Below are 21,270 nucleotides of genomic sequence, written 5' to 3' on the forward strand. Positions count from 1 at the left end.
CTGTGATTTTCACAGTGAATTCTTGCCTGTTGATAGTCCTCTAGCATGTAAGTGTGGAAGGAAACCTGATCATGTCTTCAAAGTATTCTTTAGGAGGGATCTGAAAAATTGGGAGGTGTGTCTCTGTCATCAGAGGAGCTGATGGGAAATTGGGACCCTGCAATTACCTTAATATTATGAGAAATATTAAGGTACAAGAAGGGAAATTACATTTCTGAAGGAGGTAGTAGGTTTGAGGACCTATTTTTGACAGTGTCTTGGAGATTACATGGGTAGTGGCCTTGGATGTTAACCTACATGTGGTCAGCAGTTTACAGAGAATTCTCAAGTGTGGCAACCCCACGTCCTGGTATCCAGAGCTGAAAGGCCCAGTCATGGTTTCTTCTAACACCTTGGTCCTCAACGCACATTTCTTGATGTCTCTGAGCTCATCATCCTCTCCCTCCCTGGGGCAGAGGAGGAAGACATTAACTACTGGGCCCCTGAGTCTTTACAAGTGACCTGGCCCTGTTCTGAGCATACTGTAGCAGTTACTGTCACCCTCATGGCACCCTGTAGAGGAGACACCATAATCCCTCTTTTCAGTGAGAATTTGAAGCACAGGGAGATTAAGTAACTTGCCCAGGAGATTAAGTAACAGCAAGTGAGTAATGGACACCCGACTATATTCATACATCAAAGATATTTTGGGCTTTTTGGAAAGAGCATATTTTGGCTAAAACCCCACGTATCTCAACCCATGGTGACAGATGAAGACCTGTCTGTGGGGAATGAGACTCATCATGTCTACATCCACAGGACACCAGGGTGCTTTGTTCTGGCAGGAGCAGTATAGCTGCATCTCATACAGTGGAGCAGTGCTCACCAGGTAACAAACTCTCTTGCTAATCAACAACAAATCCCAACTCCTTTTGACTGGAAACCCAAACACAATATATGTGTCCAATTCAGTACAAAAGGGGCTCTTAACAATTTTGTGTTTTGGTGCTTTAGATGTTGGGCTACGGGGGTGGGAGTGACAAAGTACTTCTGCAGAGCTTCCAGGCAGTACGAGGGATCAGCGGCAGCATCCTGGAGAGTGACTGAGAGCATATGGGTGGGAGATGTTGACCATGTGAACAGCAGCTACTGAGGGGGAAGCACTCCTGGCTGGGTTGAAGGCAGATCTTTGGGCCGCAGAACATTTGTGTGCAGTGGGGATTCATTAAGGTGAAGTTGATGCACCTCCCCTGTGTGAAGAAGAGTAGAGAGAGAAGGTTACTGAGAAGCCATTGGAATTGGGAGCAGAAGGCTGTGGTTTCCTTGGCTCAAGGGGATTAGGCTCAGTACCTGTCAGGATCCCCAGGGTGCGCCTTTGTTGATGCCCTTCCTCTCCCTAGGTGCCGGCCTCCAGCCTGCGCTCCTAATACTAGATTCTGTTCAGATATTGGACATCTGCCCTCCCTTCCCTATGGAGCCCCGTTGTTCTGACTCTGGACTCCCTTTGCTCTGGTGTTGAACTTGCCTGCTCCCCTCTGCACTGGGAGCCTGGTTAGCAAGGACAAGGGCTTATTGCCATTGTAGCCCCAGCATTGCCCAGGCTCTCTTGGTGAGTATGTGCCAAAGGGATGGGTTCTCACTACAACCCTCAGGCTGGGGTTGAGTCCACAGTGCAAGGGCAGGTGATGGTGCCCTCAGATGGGTGATGGGCTCTGGAGGCAGCAGCACATACAGACCCCTTGGTTTGGGTAGAGATTGATGCAGACCCTTTGGGACACCATAACCTGTCTGCAGCACCACAGGGAGGGTGGTGAGCACACTGACCAGCTGACAGCATCTCTGGGCAGCCCTGGACTGGATCTGTCAATGGGACTCCAGGACCTCTGGACTCTGGGTTATTCGGACTCACCTGGACACTTTCTTAGCCTCAGCAAAAATTGACCTAGCATTCTTCATAACTGCATTATTTCTTCAGTGGCATTTTATTATTTTATCCCTGTTTTTGTCAAAAAAAGGTAAGGCTTGGAGCGTTTCAGAAACTAGACTAACTTCGCAGATGTAGTAACAGGTTGAAGTCAGTACTTTCCTACAGTCACTCCTGAAAATGCCAAAGGGACCTTTCCCCATCCCTGCCCAGTGCCCCGCAAAGCAGATTTCTGTGCCCTATATTGTCAGATCCAAAATGCCTCCTTGTGTCACAGAAATGACCTAAAGCCTCTACACAGGAGCATGTGTAACTAGAAGTGCCCATTCATTCATTCATGATCAGAGGGCTCAGTGTGTGTGGACCACATGCAGTGGAACAACTGGATTTGGTGCCCTTGCAACACTCTGACCTGCAGGACTGGTGTGCCTCTGTCCCCCACACCCTATGTGGTGACAGTGGGTATCTTGTGAACATCTTTACCATTGGATTGATGAGGACAGTACTTGATTTCGAGCCTTTCAATTCAGCAAGCCCTACAGCCCCAGGGCATACACACTGGCTGTTTCCTCCATTTGGAAGGACCTCTCTGGATTTATTTTTATCAGTTATTTCTCAGCTTAACTGTCACTCTCACAGATTCTGATCTGGCCAAACAGGCCCTCACTGAGATATTCATGACTTTCAAGTGTCTAGAGAGCTGTCTAGAGACAGGTGGAGAATGGGGCTTCTGTGCAAGCAAGGCTGGGGCTCAGAGCTCGATTCACACCCAGAGCCGGGAGCCCAGCTGCAGAAGGAGCCCCGACACCACTGTCACCAGACAGTGTCTCTGCTGGGTGTGAGCATGCCTCAGGTGTGTCACCAGCAGTGTCCAGAGGCTTTCAGGCCTATCCAGAGCTTCTAAATGCCCACCTGTCCAGCCACCAAGAGCCAGTGTTTTCCTGATTCAGTGAATGTGGTCAGTACAGACCTCACTATAGATCGTGGGACTGCAACATCCTCCAGGCCCCTGGCCCGGTCTGTACAAAAGGTCTGATAATGGGGACACCCAGGAATATGATGCCCAGGCAGGTGCTTCCCAAGAGAACCAGGAGCAAGGTCCTCTTCAGATCTGGAGGCCTGAGAAGGGCAGCTCTCTGATGGTTTGCGGGTAACCATCATGAGACCATGAGTGCTGACCCGAATGGGGGGCAGAGCAGTGAGAAGGGTGGAGCCAGGCTCAGAATTAAAGTCCCGCTCTGCTGCTCCCATCCTTTGTGAGCTGGGACAAGTCACTCAGCCTCTCTGTGGGTCACACCCGCCTCCATAGAGCTGGGATCTACCAGTACAGTAGTATCTACCTGTACATTCACTGGGAGGATTAAAGCAGTGAAAACATGTAAAGTTCTTGAGGAATGACCCACAGAAAGGACACAATAAAATTATCTATCATTATTATTATTAAATAACAAGGATGACAAGTGGAGAAATTGGGCTTCTCCCCGCTGTCACAGGCACTGACACAAGGAGGGCATCTTTACTACCTGGTAAAACCAGTCAGTGTTGACCAGACAACATTGGGGAGGGGGTGTCACCATGTCCTCTGCCACTCCTGCAGCTGAGTGAGCAGCCCAGGAGGGTCTCATGGATGGGGTGCAGCCAGCAGTCCCACAGGGTCAGGTAGGCAGTGGGGAGGGACGATGGACGGGAGTCCAACAGGCCTCTCCAGCCCTTTTCGCTTAAGATTGGAATTGCTGGGCATTGCTCTGGAGAAGAAAGGTCCTGACATCCTTGAGACGAGGACGCAGGGGAAATGCACGGGCACCATGTTGAGAATCGTCTGGAGGCTCATGAGCTCCAGGTCTCCACGCCTTGGGCGTTCCTCTCGGCAGATGCCCGGACAGGGCTTTCTGACCCACAGTCCCGGAGGCAACTATCAAGGGCAAAAGCAAGACCCCAGCCCACGGGGAGCATCCCTGTGCCCTGCTTACCATGTCCCTGGGTGGACACCACATCAATGGCAGCTGGCTGCAGCGCTGGACAAAGTCATAAAAAGTATCCAGTTTTCCCTGAAAAGCAGATGTGGTTGTGAGGAAGCTACAGGCACAGACACTGCGTCCAGATGGGTGGTGTCCCCTCTGTCTCCCATGGCTTCCCAGGGCTGTGTCCCCACAAACTGGCTGAGACAGCACTGCAGCCATCACCTGGGGCAGGGGGCTTAAAAGTCTTCTGTGTTTGTTGGGAGCTCGTCACTGTGGGTCACAGATTGTTTTGGGTTCTGGAACAAATCGGTACTTTTGGTGTAGGAGGAGAGGTCGGGGCTACTTTTGAAAAAAGTGTCAAAGTTTGGAGGAGACATGCAGTAGCCAAGGAGAGGTCCTCAATGAGCAAGGTGAGGGGGGCATGGGGACTGGGCAGGAGCCTGAAGAAGAGGGAAGAGGGCCTGCTTTTGGGGGGCTCAGAGGGAGAAGGCAGGGAAGAGTCCCAGTCCCTGCTCAGGGGGAAGGGTCCTGAAACGGGGGAAAGAGAGAGATGAGGAAACCAAAGAACCGGTGAAAACGTGGACGTGGTGTGGGCGGAAGGTGGGGCCGGGCCTGAGGCAGGAACGAGCCCCTGGCAGGTGCTTCGTCCCTCTCTGGAAGGTGAGCTCTGTCTTCTCCGTGCCCTCACACTGACTCTCAGGGGAGATGCGGGGCCCGCCCTCCGGCTGCCATTTGAAGCTCCCAGGAGGACCAATGGATCCCACAGCGACAGAGGCAGGACCAGGGGGAGGAGGGCAAAGTTGAACCCAGAGATGGTGGGGTCTTCCTTCCTCAGACTGGCCACCTGGGACCCTCTTCGTCCCTGTCATCTCTCAGCCCCCTGCCAGCTGGGGTCTCAGTCACCTGGGGGAGGGAAGTGACTCCCCCTCCTCCATGTGGCCCTTGTCACCCCATCTCAGGGGCCTCAAGGACAATGCAGTGAGCTGTCTCCCTCCCTCACTGAGCAGACAGGAGCCGTAGGCACTCCCGGGTAGTTTAATGCTGGTAAGATCTTGGCTCAGAAGTTTCTTTTCTTTTTCATTTTTTTCCCCCCTGACTGGTGTGTGTCTGTTTGTCATTACATGTTTTCACTCATGCAGCCACTGGCCATTGAAACCCAGGAGATTGCCAGAGCTGATGACAACTCTGAGAATCAGGAATTGGCCGGCTGTGAGTCAGCCCCCAACATGCAGAATCCTGGGCCCATCCCAAGGCGAGGTCCCTGGTGCTGGGACTGCCTGGAGGCAGGGGGCACCTGAGCCTTCAGCTCTTTGTCCTCCCCTGGGCCATAGGGTCGGGAGGGTCTCTGGTTGTTCTCTGTCACCGAGAGGTGGGAGACCAGAGCCCATAAAGCTCATCTCCATCCAAGCCAGGTGTTTTAGGCCCAAGTCTGTGTGCATTGAACTGGCTCCCCCTCCTCCAAACCTCCAGCCTTGAGGGGCTCATCCCTCCCTTCCTAAGGGTGCTTGTCACCTCCATCTGTTTCATCCTGTCTTCTTGGCACCCACAGCAGGAGACAATCACCCTGGTCTGTACAGGGCATGGCTTCTAGAAAGAGAAAAAAATTGCAGTCTTTCTTGTCTGGCAGCTCCTGGGTGCAGACACATGACATCTGTTGCCCCAGCACCTGTCAAGTACTGGCGAGTCAGCAAATGTTTGCTGGAGAATCAAGGACAAATGAGCAGCGCCAGGCACGTAGGAGAGTGGCCTCCATGTGAAAAACACACCAACTCCTTTTGGTTTACAAAGATGGCTCTTCTCCAAACATCAACAAACTCTATCCTGTCCCCTTGGTTCCTGGCAGCCACCCTTGCAGGAGAAGCTGGGCGTGAGGCTGTGCCATGTGACGGAGGCTGGCAGGGGTGTGGGCATTAGCAGGTGACAGGGCTGTATTCACCCAACTCTGGCAGATCCAGCCTCCCCAGGCCACACTGCAGCCAGTGTAGACGTCAGCCCAGGCAGTGACCCTGTTTCCCACCAGATCTCAGGCCCAGGTCCCCCTGCCTCGACACGGCACCCCTGCTCTAACTACTTGTTATGGGCCCTGGGTTGGGCCCCTACCCCGGGTCAGCGCCAGCCTCCTTACCTGACCCTTGGTCCCTGTGCTCACCTGCCCTAGTCCCCAACAGCTCAAAGTCAGGTTAGGACTCCCTCCACCCTCCCCAGTCCCCGGTCCCTAAAGGCCAACCCTGCCAAGACCCTCACCCCGACATGAGCCAGGGATGAAGGCCAAGGAAATGGAGCCCAGCATACATCAGAGCCCAGGGAGGGCGACCAGGTCCCTGAAACCTGGGGATCCTTTTCCAAATGCTTGTGCCAGTCCTGGGAAGAATCAGTCTACAAAGAGTCTTTTGGGAATTGAGAAAAAGCCCATTTATATCAGGAGGGATCATAGCTGTTCCTGAAATAGGCTACCCCATGTTGCTGATTCAGTGATAAAGGCCCTGGTTCAGGCTGTCTTCGGAGGTGGGGAACCGTGTTGTCCGGGTGACATTTTGTGAGTCTCAGGTCCTCTCTGGGGTCCCTCCCTGCCCTCTGTCACCCTCTTCTTTCTGCCACCTCTCTCTGCCCAGGTAGGTGGGAGCTGGAGGGGCGGGGGAGGGCATCTCCCCATACATGTCAGAGGGCCTCTCTCTGCAGGTTGTGTGTGCATCAAGTATGCTGACAACATCACAACGAAACACACCACTTACTTTTTCTGGTTTCTGGGCTGGTGGTGGCTCCTTGACGATCTAGGATGTTAAAGAGACATAAACACTGGCTGGAAGGGGCATGGAAGGCTCTGGCTCAGCTATGCAGACAGGAGAGGACCCTGCTCGGCAGCAGTAAGGGATCAAACATGGGCTTTGGGGTGTCAACCTAGGTGCCTCCCTGAGCCTCAGGCTCCTCAGTCATCAAAGGGGAATCGGTACCTCCGTGGAGGGTCAAGGGGGAGACAGGCAGACTAAGGCCCCTGGTCCCTGGTAGAGTTTTCAGCCGCAGCCCTGACATCATATGAAGACAAGAGAACACTCCCCACACCCCTCCTCCTCTCCCCTTCCCTCCCTCCCCCTGCAGCCCTCCCTGCCTCCCAGCCCTCTGGGATGACAGTCCAACTCCCTGTGAAGGTGAAAGCATGAAGCAGGTGGCCCCCTAGAAGCCCAGGGTGTGTCTATGCCTGGGATGGGAGGACAGAGTCTGTGCCTTGTTTGCTAGTGTGAGGACTCCAGAGCTGATGGAACCTGGCCACAGGCAGAATCATGGGGCAGGCATGGGGCTGGTCCCTCAGGGGTCGGTGAGGGCTGGATGCAGGCTGTGCGGGCAAGGGTCACTCACCCTCTTGCAGCAGCAGATGCAGACAAGCAGCAACGGTATCACGACCAGGGACGGGATGAGTGTAGGGTACAAGAGAGGATTGTTGGGAATTGTGCTCTGGGTGATAACTGTAGTCACTGTGGTTGTTGTGACAACTGTAGTCACTGTGGTTGTTGTGACAACTGTAGTCACTGTGGTTGTTGTGACAACTGTAGTCACTGTGGTTGTTGTGGCAACAGTTGTCACGGTAGTTGTTGTCATGGTGACAGTGGTAGGCACTGTGGTCTTCATTGTCATCGTTGTTGTCGTCGTCCTTGTTGTCGTCCTCCTGGTCCTGACAGTGGTAGGCACTGTGGTCTTCGTTGTCGTCCTCCTGGTACTGACAGTGGTAGGCACTGTGGTCTTCATTGTCGTCCTCCTGGTACTGACAGTGGTAGGCACTGTGGTCTTCGTTGTCGTCCTCCTGGTACTGACAGTGGTAGGCACTGTGGTCTTCGTTGTCATCGTTGTCGTCCTCCTGGTCCTGACAGTGGTAGGCACTGTGGTCTTCGTTGTCATCGTTGTCGTCCTCCTGGTACTGACAGTGGTAGGCACTGTGGTCTTCGTTGTCATTGTTGTCGTCCTCCTGGTACTGACAGTGGTAGGCACTGTGGTCTTCGTTGTCATTGTTGTCGTCCTCCTGGTCCTGACAGTGGTAGGCACTGTGGTCTTCGTTGTCATCCTCCTGGTCCTGACAGTGGTAGGCACTGTGGTCTTCGTTGTCGTCCTCCTGGTCCTGACAGTGGTAGGCACTGTGGTCTTCGTTGTCATCCTCCTTGTTGTCGTCCTCCTGGTCCTGACCGTGGTAGGCACTGTGGTCACTCTGGTTGTAGTTGGGACAGTCTCCTGCTGTACAGGGCACACATGCCAATGTCCTGGGGTTGGCCTGGGTGATCTCTTCCCGTGAACCCAATATCCACTTCCCACACCAGACCTCACAGTTCCCCTTCTCCTCAGGTTGCCTCATCCAGAGGGATCACAGTGGGGAGAGGAGATCATGGCTGGTACCCAGAGAGCCACTGTGGAGCCCTGGGCCACAGACCCCAGCACTGGCCCTGTTCCGAGACCCTCCCCGGGGCCCTGTCAAGGAAGCCCAGTCCTCCAAGGAGTGACAGCCCAGCCCTCACTGCCTGCCTTGGCTGAGAGCACAGGGGCTTTGTAAGGACCACAAAATGCTACGACCACAGATTGGTGAGGGAGGGGCTTTGTGGCCCCAGAGAGGTGTGGGTGCAAGAGCAGAGGCAGGACACCCTGCTCACCTCCCCGTAGCCTCCCTCCCCTACTTCCCTGCTCTGCAACCTCGGGCCAAGCTACTCCCTCTCTCGGAGCCTCCGTCTGCACATGTGGAGTGAGGAAGTGAGCGGGCACTTGAGAGCGTTAGAGAGCGGCTGTAGAAAGCCCACGCACAGGCCAGGTCCACGTGGGGGATTAAGGAACGGGCTCTGTTCTCCTGTTGTTGTGCATAATAAGGGCATGTGTGCTGCATCTGTGGACCCGCGCTGCCCAGCCCTTCCCTACATCAAGCCTCTGCTTGAGAGAAGCAGGGGGGGAAGAGGGCAGAGAGAACCTGTGCCCAGGAAACAGGGAGGCTGAAAGGAGAGGCCGAGTGGGACTGAGGGTGACCCTGTGCTGGGCCCGGAGTCACGGGTGGCTCCCGAGTTCTCAATGTGCCTGTGGACGGGGGCCATCCGGTGGCGGGACTCCTGCTGGGAAACGTGGAGGTTAATCTCGGGTCCAGAGGTGGTTGTGCAGGGACCAGCGGAGACAGACACGCAGGGGATCGTCACACTGCGGTAACCCTCACCAGCTGGGACTGGACACAAGGGCGGTGGCATTAGGCACACGCGTCCCTTCTCCCAGGGAAACCTCACTCTAGGCTAACGTGCTCTGTCCCCCATGGCGGGCTGCCCCAGGCTAAGGGACCCGGATGCTGTGGAGCTGGGAAAAGAGGGCCCCTGGGAGCAGCACTTTGTTCGCAGCTTCCTCTCCCTGAGCTGAGCCCCGCCCTTCCCACCGGCCCTGCCAGCTTCCCAGCAACAGAGGGGAGAGTCCCCCTGCACAGGTCAGAGCCAATTAGTGGAGAGGGGCAACTGAGGAGCACGAGAAAGGAGGAGTGGCCGCAGGGAGGTTGATGACATCTGCAAAGTGACAGCCGGTGTTCCCCAAACAGGTGTGGGAGGCCAGGGCTGTGATGGTCATGAGAGGGTCCAGAGCCCTGCCCACTGCTACACCAGCGCAGTGCAAACACACCCTGGCAATGCATGGTCACAGCTGCTCCCACTCTCCAGACCCCTGTGCCGGGGACCCTGATTTGGAGGGCCCAGGTGTCCCAGAGTCCCTGGACCTTGTCCCCTAGTACACAGTGCCGCAGCCTCTCCCGCTCACTCCGGCTGGAATCCAGGATGGAGCCTTGAGCTCCCCACCACAAGGCCGAGGCCAGGGGAGGAGGCAAGCTGGGTCCAGGGTGGGCAGAGCCTCAGCACTGTTTCTGAACTCTGATTAGAGCTCGAATTGGTCCCTTCCACATACCTTCAATGATACTTGGTTCACAGAGAGAGCAGAGATTCTGCAAGACCTGGACAGCTGCCTGAAACCTCGGTGCTCTTGTAGAAGAATTTGCAATGAATTTTACCAACCTGATGAAGGGCTAAGGGCACCTGTCTGGCTGTGAGGTGCTGCCCGAGATGCCTGTCTCATAAGCTACGTGCTCTGCCTTCCCCAGGGACTTTGCTCCCCTCACCTCATCTCCCCAGGATGTCTCTGCCTCCATCCACTGAGGGAGGCTCAGGCTTACCTTGTCATTCACACAGTCCCTGCTGGCAATTTTCATATCTTCGCCTGTGAAGGTGACACCATTGTCCAGGCTGTAATCAATTGAGACCTCCCTAAAGCACAGAAAGTTAGAGGGTAACCACCAGATCGAATAGACACAGTTCTTGCGCTTGACTCAGTCCATAGCACACAGCTCTCCTCATGGAAATGACTTTGAACGTCAGCCATTCAGGGCTACCAGAGAGCAGACAGCAGGGGTAGGGGACGTTCATCCCCAGGCACCATGAGATTGACCTCTGCAATGAGGGCTGACCAGGCAGTGAGGAGCCCTGCATGGGGTCAGATGCCCTCAAGACCAGGAGTGAAGTGACCAGGGATGGCTGTATGGTGGCACCATCCCGACTCCTCTGTATGTACACGGTATGTTGGCTTCACTTGGGAAAGCTGCCTGGAGCAAAGGTACCAGCCCTGGGGCACACCATCTCCCACATCCTGCCCTCCTCAGCAGAGCCTGGGCCACCGCGGACCCCTGAGCACCTCGGGGGATTGTCAACCAGGGCAGTTGCGGAGGATGCCCTGAGCCCTCCCAGAGACAGACATGTGCTGCCCCAGCAGAGGTGGCTTCTGATATTCTTGGCTCAAATGGCCCCCAAGCGTAATACTTACTGTCCAGCCTTGTCAAATGTATGTCCTGGGCAAATTAATTTTTCTTGATTCACAAAGGTGGCTGCTTTATCTAAAAGAAAACCACGTGGGAAGAATGTCAGTGGACTTGTCCACCCATCCGCCCCTCTCCTTCTGTCTGCCTTGGAAGCAGACTTGCCACTTTGGCAGAAGCAGCTTCTCTCCTCTGCCTTCTTCTGAAATGTACTATGTGTCAAGTGCTGTGCAGAGCTCTGGTATTTTGGTATTTTAAACTTTATTTAAGTACAGTTGATACACAATATTTCCTAAATTACAAGTGTACAATACTGTGATTCACACTTTTTAAAAGTTGTACTCCATTTATAGTTGTTATAAAAAGCCCTGGTATTTAATGGGAACAAGGCAAGCAGAGGCCCTGCTCTCAAGGACCTGACAGCTGCGGGACTGGAGAGGGAGACAGACAATAAAGTAAGAAACAATGAACAAAATAAATGCCAGAGTGAAAAGTGCAGTGACATCAGAAAGCAAGGGACAGGTTAGAGAAGGGAGGGGAAGGGACAGCTGCTTAGGAGCAGGTGACCTGTTCTGTCCTTTAGAGACTCAATTTCTCTTTAAGAGAAAGTGAAATATTTATACAGGACATGATGGGATGTCTGGGATTTGCTTCACAATAATCAATGGTGAGAGTATCATCAAAACCAGATTGGCCAGGATTGGTAATTACTGAAAGAAGGGGAAGGCTGCTTCAAGGGCATTAACAAGTTTTGCTACTTCTGTATGTTATTGAAAATTCCCATTAAAGATAAGGTCTCACTGCGGCGGTGTTCCTGGAGCTGAAACCAGATGAGGGGAAAGGTAGGGAAAAGTCTGGGGAAGAGGGTCCGGGCTGTAGGCACCTGTTCTGAGGCCTGAGGCATAACTAGCTGAGCTTGTTGTGGGAAAGAGGTGAGTGAGGAGAGGGGGCGGGGCGTCGTGGGCCCTGAGAAGGGGTTTGGGCTTTATTCTAAGTTCAATGAGCCTGTCGCGTGGCTGGCCAGGTTCGGGTAAGTTTGGACACAGAGGTAGCAGGGCCTGCAGGTGGACTGGATGTGGGATGAGAGCAAAGAGGAGTCAAGGACGACGTGCAGGTTAGTGAGCAGAGCGCCTGGGTGGGTGGTGGTGACATTTATGGACACAGGGAAGCCTGAGGGGAACAGGGCTTCTGTGTTCGTGCTTGTTCTGTAACTTTATGGGAGCTGGGAGGTGGCACTCCGGAGGCTCAGTCTATAATTAGTAGCTGTGGAACCTTCTCCTCTCCTGAGCCCTAAATCTTTTCACACCCTGACAGTGGCCACAGGTCAGGCCTGTTCCGCACAGATGGTCCCCTTCCACGTGACCAGCTTTCGGCCATAACTGAGTTGTCAGATTAGCTAAGAACTTCTGAACTGTGCTCCCCTCATTGGTGCTGATATTTAAAGTAATCACCAACTTTATTTCAGGGGAAGGATTTGTGTCTGAGGGGTAGGGTGATTGGGATTAGTGTGAAAAAATCACGAGGAAGTGTGGTGTAATCTCCACAGTGTTCACAGAGCAGGGAGAGTGAGGTGACGCAGGCACCTCGTGTACTGAGGGCCAAGGAAGGCATGGCTGGCTGCACAGGAGCTTTCTTTTTTTCTTTTCCTTTCTTTTTTTTGTGGTACGCGGGCCTCTCACTGTTGTGGCCTCTCCCGTTGCGGAGCACAGGCTCTGGACACGCAGGCTCAGCGGCCATGGCTCACGGGCCCGGCCGGTCTGCGGCATGTGGGATCTTCCCGGACCGGGGCACGAACCCGCGTCCCCTGCATCGGCAGGCGGACTCCCAACCACTGTGCCACCAGGGAAGCCCTCTTTTTTTTCTTTTAATTGAAGTATAGTTTTTTTATATATCTATAATATTATACTAGTTTCAGGAGTATAGCATAGTGATTTAAAATTTTTCATAGATTATACTGCATTTAAAGTTATTACAAAATATTGGCTATATTCCTTGTGCTGTACAAGATAAACTGTAGCTTATTTATTTTATGCACAGCAGTTTTTACCTCTTAATCCCCTACCCCTGGATCTTGCTCCTCCCTGCTTCCCTCTTCCCGCTGGCAAACACTGGTTTGTTCTCTACATCTATGAGTCTGTTTCTGTTTTGTGACATTCAATCATTTATTTTATTTTTTAGATTCCATGTGTAAGTGATAACACAACAGTATTTTCTTTCTCTGTCTGACTTATTTCACTTAGCATAAATACCCTGTAAGTCCATCCATGTTGTTGCAAATTATAGAATTGCATTATTTTTTATGGCTGAGTAATATTTCTTGAGTAATATATACCACATCTTTTTTTTTTTTTTTAAATGTAGATTGCCTCTTCTGTTTGATTTTGAGCTCCTTGTGAGCCTAGACTACATGTTTTGGGTTTGTTTTTATTTTATTTTATTTTATTTTTCAACATCTTTATTGGGGTATAATTGCTTTACAATGGTGTATTAGTTTCTGCTTTATAACAAAGTGAATCAGTTATACATATACATATGTTCCCATATCTCTTCCCTCTCCCTCCCTCCCACCCTCCCTATCCCACCCCTCCAGGTGGTCACAAAGCACTGAGCTGATATCCCTGTGCTATGCGGCTGCTTCCCACTAGCTATCTACCTTACGTTTGGTAGTGTATATATGTCCATGCCTCTCTCTCGCTTTGTCACAGCTCACCCTTCCCCCTCTCCATATCCTCAAGTCCGTTCGCCAGTAGGTCTGTGTCTTTATTCCTGTCTTACCCCTAGGTTCTTCATGACATTTTTTTTTCTTAAATTCCATATATATGTGTTAGCATATGGTATTTGTCTTTCTTTTTCTGACTTACTTCACTCTGTATGACAGACTCTAGGTCTATCCACCTCATTAAAAATAGCTCAATTTTGTTTCTTTTTATGGCTGAATAATATTCCATTATATATATGTGCCATATCTTCTTTATCCATTCATCCGATGATGGGCACTTAGGTTGTCTCCATCTCCGGGCTATCGTAAATAGAGCTGCAATGAACATTTTGGTACATGACTCTTTTTGAATTATTGTTTTCTCAGGGTATATGCCCAGTAGTGGGATTGCTGGGTCATATAGTTCTATTTGTAGTTTTTTTTGAGGAACCTCCATACTATTCTCCATAGTGGCTGTACCAATTCACATTCCCACCAGCAGTGAAGGAGTGTTCCCTTTTCTCCACACCCTCTCCAGCATTTATTGTTTCTAGATTTTTTGATGATGGCTGTTCTGACTGGTGTGAGATGATATCTCATTGTAGTTTTGATTTGCATTTCTCTAATGATTAATGATGCTGACCATTCTTTCATGTGTTTGTTGGCACTCTATATCTTCTTTGGAGAAATGTCTATTTAGGTCTTCTGCCCACTTTTGGATTGGGTTTTTTTTTTTTGTTGTTATTGAGCTGCATGAGCTGCTTGTAAATTTTGGAAATTAATCCTTTGTCACTTGCTTCATTTGCAAATATTTTCTCCCATTCTGAGGGTTGTCTTTTGGTCTTGTTTATGGTTTCCTTTGCTGTGCAAAAGCTTTGAGGTTTCATTAGGTCCCATTTGTTTATTTTTGTTTTTATTTCCATTTCTCTAGGAGCTGGGTCAAAAAGGATCCTGCTGTGATTTATGTCATAGAGTGTTCTGCCTATGTTTTCCTCTAAGAGTTTGATAGCCTTACATTTAGGTCTTTAATCCATTTTGAGCTTATTTTTGTGTATGGTGTTAGGGAGTAATCTAATCTCATACTTTTACATGTACCTGTCCAGTTTTCCCAGCACCACTTATTGAAGAGGCTGTCCTTTCTCCACTGTACATTCCTGCCTCCTTTATCAAAGATAAGTTGACCATATGTGCGTGGGTTTATCTCTGGGCTTTCTATCCTGTTCCATTGATCTATCTTTCTGTTTTTGTGCCAGTACCATACTGTCTTGATTACTGTAGCTTTGTAGTATAGTCTGAAATCAGGGAGCCTGATTCCTCCAGCTGCATTTTTCGTTCTCAAGATTGCTTTGGCTATTTGGGGTCTTTTGTGTTTCCATACAAATTGTGAAATTTTTTGTTCTAGTTCTGTGAAAAATGCCAGTGGTAGTTTGATAGGGATTGCATTGAATCTGTAGATTGCTTTGTGTAGTAGAGTCATTTTCACAATGTTGATTCTTCCAATCCAAGAACATGGTATATCTCTCCATCTATTTGTATCATCTTTAATTTCTTTCATCAGTGTCTAATAGTTTTCTGCATACAGGTCTTTTGTCTCCTTAGGTAGGTTTATTCCTAGATATTTTATTCTTTTTGTTGCAATGGTAAATGGGAGTGATTTCATTTCACTTTCAGATTTTTCATCATTAGTGTATAGGAATGCCAGAGTTTTCTGTGCATTAATTTTGTATCCTGCAACTCTACCAAATTCATTGATTAGCTCTAGTAGTTTTCTGGTAGCATCTTTAGGATTCCCTATGTATAGTATCATGCCATCTGCAAACAGTGACAGCTTTACTTCTTCTTTTCCGATTTGGATTCCTTTTATTTCTTTTTCTTTTCTGATTGCTGTGGCTAAAACTTCCAAAACTATATTGAATAAGAGTGATGAGAGTGGGCAACCTTGTCTTGTTCCTGATCTTAGTGGAAATGCTTTCAGTTTTTCACCATTGAGGATGATGTTGGCTGTGCGTTTGTCATATATGGCCTTTATTATGTTGAGGAAAGTTCCCTCTATGCCTACTTTCTGCAGGGTTTTTTTAATCATAAATGGGTGTTGAATTTTGTCAAAAGCTTTCTCTGCATCTATTGAGATGATCATATGGTTTTTCTCCTTCAATTTGTTAATATGGTGTATCACATTGATTGATTTGTGTATTTTGAAGAATCCTTGCATTCCTGGAATAAACCCCAGTTGATCATGGTGTATGATCCTTTTAATGTGCTGTTGGATTCTGTTTGCTAGTATTTTGTTGAAGATTTTTGCATCTATGTTCATCAGTGGTATTGGCCTGTAGTTTTCTTTCTTTGTGACATCCTTGTTTGGTTTTGGTATCAAGGTGATGGTGGCCTCGTAGAATGAATTTGGGAGTGTTCCTCCCTCTGCTATATTTTGGAAGAGTTTGAGAAGGATAGGTGTTAGCTCTTCTCTAAATGTTTGATAGAATTCACCTGTGAAGCCATCTGGTCCTGGGTTTTTGTTTGTTGGAAGATTTTTAATCACAGTTTCAATTTCAGTGCTTGTGATTGATCTGTTCATATTTTCTATTTCTTTCTGGTTCAGTCTTTGCAGGCTGTGCATTTCTAAGAATTTGTCCATTTCTTCCAGGTTGTCCATTTTATTGGCATAGAGTTGCTTGTAGTAATCTCTCATGATCTTTTGTATTTCTGCAGTGTCAGTTGTTACTTCTTTTTCATTTCTAATTCTATTGATTTGAGTCTTCTCCCTTTTTTTCTTGATGAGTCTGGCTAATGGTTTATCTATTTTGTTTATCTTCTCAAAGAACCAACTTTTAGTTTTATTGATCTTTGCTATTTCCTTCATTTCTTTTTCATTTATTTCTGATCTGATCTTTATGATTTCTTTCCTTCTGCTAACTTTGGGTTTTTATTGTTCTTCTTTCTCTAATTGCTTTAGGTGCAAGGTGAGGTTGTTTATTTGAGAAGTTTCCTGTTTCTTAAGGTGGGCTTGTATTGCTATAAACTTCCCTCTTAAAACTGCTTTGGCTGCAACCCATAGGTTTTGGGCCGTCATGTCTCCATTGTCATTTGTTTCTAGGTATTTTTTGATTTCCTCTTTGATTTCTTCAGTGATCACTTCGTTATTAAGTAGTGTATTGTTTAGCCTCCATGTGTTTGTATTTTTTACAGATCTTTTCCTGTAATTGATATCTAGTCTTATGGCGTTCTTGTCGGAAAAAATACTTGATACAATTTCAATTTTCTTAAATTTACCAAGGCTTGATTTGTGACCCAAGATATGATCTATCCTGGAGAATGTTCCATGAGCACTTGAGAAAAATGTGTTCTGTTGTTTTTGGATGGAATGTCCTATAAATATCAATTACGTCCATCTTGTTTAATGTATCATTTAAAGCTTGTGTTTCCTTATTTATTTTCCTATTGGATGATCTGTCCATTGGTGAAAATGTGGTGTTAAAGTCCCCTACTATGAATGTGTTACTGTCGATTTTGCCTTTTATGGCTGTTAGTATTTGCCTTATGTATTGAGGTGCTCCTATGTTGGGTGCATAAATATTTACAATTGTTATAGCTTCTCCTTGGATCGTTCCCTTGATCATTATGTAGTGTCCTTCTTTGTCTCTTCTAATAGTCTTTATTTTAAAGTGTATTTTATCTGATATGAGAATTGCTACTCCAGCTTTCTTTTGATTTCCATTTGCATGGAATATCTTTTTCCATCCCCTTACTTTCAGTCTGTATGTGTCTCTAGGTCTGAAGTCGGTCTCTTGTAGACAGCATATATATGGGTCTTGTTTCTGTATCCATTCAGCCAATCTGTGTCTTTTGGTGGGAGCATTTAATCCATTTACATTTAAGGTAATTATCGATATGTATGTTCCTATTACCATTTTCTTAATTGTTTTGGGTTTGTTACTGTGGGTCTTTTCCTTCTCTTGTGTTTCTTGCCTAGAGAAGTTCCTTTAGCATTTGTTGTAAAGCTGGTTTGGTGGTGCTGAACTCTCTCAGCTTTTGCTTGTCTGTAAAGGTTTTAATTTCTCCATCAAATCTGAATGAGATATTTGCTGGGTAGAGTAATCTTGGTTGCAGGTTTTTCTCCTTCATCACTTTCAGTATGTCTTGCCACTCCCTTCTGGCTTGCAGAGTTTCTGCTGAAAGATCAGCTGTTAACCTTATGGGGATTTCCTTGTGTGTTATTTGTTGTTTTTCCCTTGCTGCTTTTAATATGCTTTCTTTGTATTTAATTTTTTTTTTAACATCTTTATTGGGGTATAATTGCTTTACAATGGTGTGTTAGTTTCTGCTTTATAACAAAGTGAATCAGTTATACATATACATATGTTCCCATATCTCTTCCCTCTTGCGTCTCCCTCCCTCCCACCCTCCCTATCCCACCCCTCCAGGCTGTCACAAAGCACCGAGTCAATATCCCTGTGCCATGCGGCTGCTTCCCACTAGCTATCTACCTTACTACATTTGTTAGTGTGTATATGTCCATGACTCTCTCTCGCCCCATCACAGCTCACCCTTCCCCCTCCCCATAACCTCAAGTCCGTTCTCTAGGAGGTCTGCGTCTTTATTCCTGCCTTACCCCTAGGTTCTTCATGACATTTTTTTTTCTTAAATTCCATATATATGTGTTAGCGTACGGTATTTGTCTTTTTCTTTCTGGCTTACTTCACTCTGTATGACAGACTCTAGGTCTATCCACCTCATTACAAATAGCTCCATTTCGTTTCTTTTAATGGCTGAGTAATATTCCATTGTATATATGTGCCACATCTTCTTTATCCATTCATCCGATGATGGGCACTTAGGTTGTTTCCATCTCCTGGCTATTGTAAATAGAGCTGCAATGAACATTTTGGTACATGACTCTTTTTGAATTTCGGTTTTCTCAGGGTATATGCCCAGTAGTGGGATTGCTGGGTCATATGGTAGTTCTATTTGTAGTTTTTTAAGGAACCTCCATACTGTTCTCCATAGTGGCTGAACCAATTCACATTCCCACCAGCAGTGCAAGAGGGTTTCCTTTTCTCCACACCCTCTCCAGCATTTATTGTTTCTAGATTTTTTGATGATGGCCATTCTAACTGGTGTGAGATGATATCTCATTGTAGTTTTGATTTGCATTTCTCTAATGATTAATGATGTTGAACATTCTTTCATGTGTTTGTTTGCAGTCTGTATATCTTCTTTGGAGAAATGTCTATTTAGGTCTTCTGCCCATTTTTGGATTCGGTTGTTTGTTTTTTTGTTATTGAGCTGCATGAGCTGCTTGTAAATTTTGGAAATTAATCCTTTGTCACTTGCTTCATTTACAAATATTTTCTCCCATTCTGAGGGTTGTCTTTTGGTCTTGTTTGTGGTTTCCTTTGCTGTGCAAAAGCTTTGAAGTTTCATTAGGTCCCATTTGTTTATTTTTGTTTTTATTTCCATTACTCTAGGAGGTGGGTCAGAAAGAATCTTGCTGTGATTTATGTCATAGAGTGTTCTGCCTATGTTTTCCTCTAACAGTTTGATAGTTTCTGGCCTTATATTTAGGTCTTTAATCCATTTTGAGCTTATTTTTGTGTATGGTGTTAGGTAGTGATCTAATCTCATACTCTTACATGTACCTGTCCAGTTTTCCCAGCACCACTTATTGAAGAGGCTGTCCTTTCTCCACTGTACATTCCTGCCACCTTTATCAAAGATAAGGTGTCCATATGTGCATGGGTTTATCTCTGGGCTTTCTATCCTGTTCCATTGATCTATCTTTCTGTTTTTGTGCCAGTACCATACCGTCTTGATAACTGTAGCTTTGTAGTATAGTCTGAAGTCAGGGAGCCTGATTCCTCCAGTTCCTTTTTTTGTTCTCAAGATTGTTTTGGCTATTCGGGGTCTTTTGTGTTTCCATACAAATTGCGAAATTTTTTGTTCTAGTTCTGTGAAAAATGCCAGTGGTAGTTTGATAGGGATTGCATTGAATCTATAGATTGCTTTGGGTAGTAGAGTCATTTTCACAATGTTGATTCTTCCAATCCAAGAACATGGTATATGTCTCCATCTATTTGTATCATCTTTAATTTCTTTCATCAGTGTCTTATAATTTTCTGCATACAGGTCTTTTGTCTCCTTAGGTAGGTTTATTCCTAGATATTTTATTCTTTTTGTCGCAATGGTAAATGGGAGTGTTTTCTTGATTTCACTTTCAGATTTTTCATCATTATTGTATAGGAATGCCAGAGATTTCTGTGCATTAATTTTGTATCCTGCCACTTTACCAAATTCATTGATTAGCTCTAGTAGTTTTCTGGTAGCATCTTTAGGATTCTCTATGTATAGGATCATGTCATCTGCAAACAGTGACAGCTTTACTTCTTCTTTTCCGATTTGGATTCCTTTTATTTCCTTCTCTTCTCTGACTGCTGTGGCTAAAACTTCCAAAACTATGTTGAATAAGAGTGGTGAGAGTGGGCACCCTTGTCTTGTTCCTGATCTTAGTGGAAATGCTTTCAGTTTCTCACCATTGAGGATGATGTTTGCTGTGGGCTTGTCATATATGGCCTTTATTATGTTGAGGAAAGTTCCCTCTATGCCTACTTTCTGCAGGGTTTTTATCATAAATGGGTGTTGAATTTTGTCAAAAGCTTTCTCTGCATCTATTGAGATGATCATATGGTTTTTCTCCTTCAATTTGTTAATATGGTTTATCACATTGATAGATTTGCGTATATTGAAGAATCCTTGCATTCCTGGAATAAACCCCACTTGATCATGGTGTATGATCCTTTTAATGTGCTGTTGGATTCTGTTTGCTAGTATTTTGTTGAGGATTTTTGCATATATGTTCATCAGTGATATTGGTCGGTAGTTTTCCTTCTTTGTGACATCCTTGCCTGGTTTTGGTATCAAGGTGATGGTGGCCTCGTAGAAGGAGTTTGGGAGTGTTCCTCCCTCTGCTATATTTTGGAAGAGTTTGAGAAGGATAGGTGTTAGCTCTTCTCTAAATGTTTGATAGAAGTCGCCTGTGAAGCCATCTGGTCCTGGGCTTTTCTTTGTTGGAAGATTTTTAATCACAGTTTCAATTTCAGTGCTTGTGATTGGTCTGTTCATATTTTCTATTTCTTCCTGGTTCAGTCTCGGCAGGTTGTGCATTTCTAAGAATTTGTCCATTTCTTCCAGATTGTCCATTTTATTGGCATAGAGTTGCTTGTAGTAATCTCTCATGATCTCTTTTATTTCTGCAGTGTCAGTTGTTACCTCTCCATTTTCATTTCTGATTCTATTGATTTGAGTCTTCTCCCTATTTTTCTTGATGAGTCTGGCTAGTGGTTTATCTATTTTGTTTATCTTCTCAAAGAACCAGCTTTTAGTTTTATTGATCTTTGCTATTGTTTCCTTCATTTCTTTTTCATTTATTTCTGATCTGATTTTTATGATTTCTTTCCTTCTGCTAGCTTTGGGGTTTTTTTGTTCTTCTTTCTCTAATTGCTTGAGGTGCAAGGTTAGGTTGTTTATTCTAGATGTTTCCTGCTTCTTAAGGTGGGCTTGTATTGCTATAAACTTCCCCCTTAGAACTGCTTTTGCTGCATCCCACAGGTTTTGGGTCGTTGTGTCTCCATTGTCATTTGTTTCTAGGTATTTTTTGATTTCCTCTTTGATTTCTTCAGTGATCACTTCATTATTAAGTAGTGTATTGTTTAGCCTCCATGTGTTTGTATTTTTTACAGATCTTTTCCTGTAATTGATATCTAGTCTCATGGCGTTGTGGTCAGAAAAGATACTTGATACAATTTCAATTTTCTTAAATTTACCAAGGCTTGATTTGTGACCCAAGATATGATCTATCCTGGAGAATGTTCCATGAGCACTTGAGAAAAATGTGTATTGTGTTGTTTTTGGA

At 46.8% G+C, this 21,270-nt stretch overlaps 1 protein-coding gene across 1 annotated transcript in view; it reads right to left on the bottom strand.

Moving 5' to 3' along the window:
- Window positions 1-667: 667 nt before the first annotated feature.
- The window catches only part of LOC125960986 (anthrax toxin receptor-like), an 89,542-nt gene continuing 68,939 nt past the window's right edge, over window positions 668-21,270 (bottom strand). Inside the window, exons 13-18 of the mRNA XM_049696880.1 lie at window positions 7,933-8,085; window positions 7,219-7,882; window positions 6,597-6,635; window positions 5,377-5,451; window positions 3,874-3,951; window positions 668-1,229 (exon numbers count right to left, since the gene is read on the bottom strand). Of these exons, the coding sequence (XP_049552837.1) occupies window positions 3,929-3,951; window positions 5,377-5,451; window positions 6,597-6,635; window positions 7,219-7,882; window positions 7,933-8,085 (954 nt within the window). The 3' untranslated portion in view covers window positions 668-1,229; window positions 3,874-3,928. The remainder of the gene's footprint in view (window positions 1,230-3,873; window positions 3,952-5,376; window positions 5,452-6,596; window positions 6,636-7,218; window positions 7,883-7,932; window positions 8,086-21,270) is intronic.

The sequence above is a fragment of the Orcinus orca genome, chromosome 14 (assembly GCF_937001465.1).
Source record: "Orcinus orca chromosome 14, mOrcOrc1.1, whole genome shotgun sequence".
NCBI classification, from domain to species: domain Eukaryota; kingdom Metazoa; phylum Chordata; class Mammalia; order Artiodactyla; family Delphinidae; genus Orcinus; species Orcinus orca.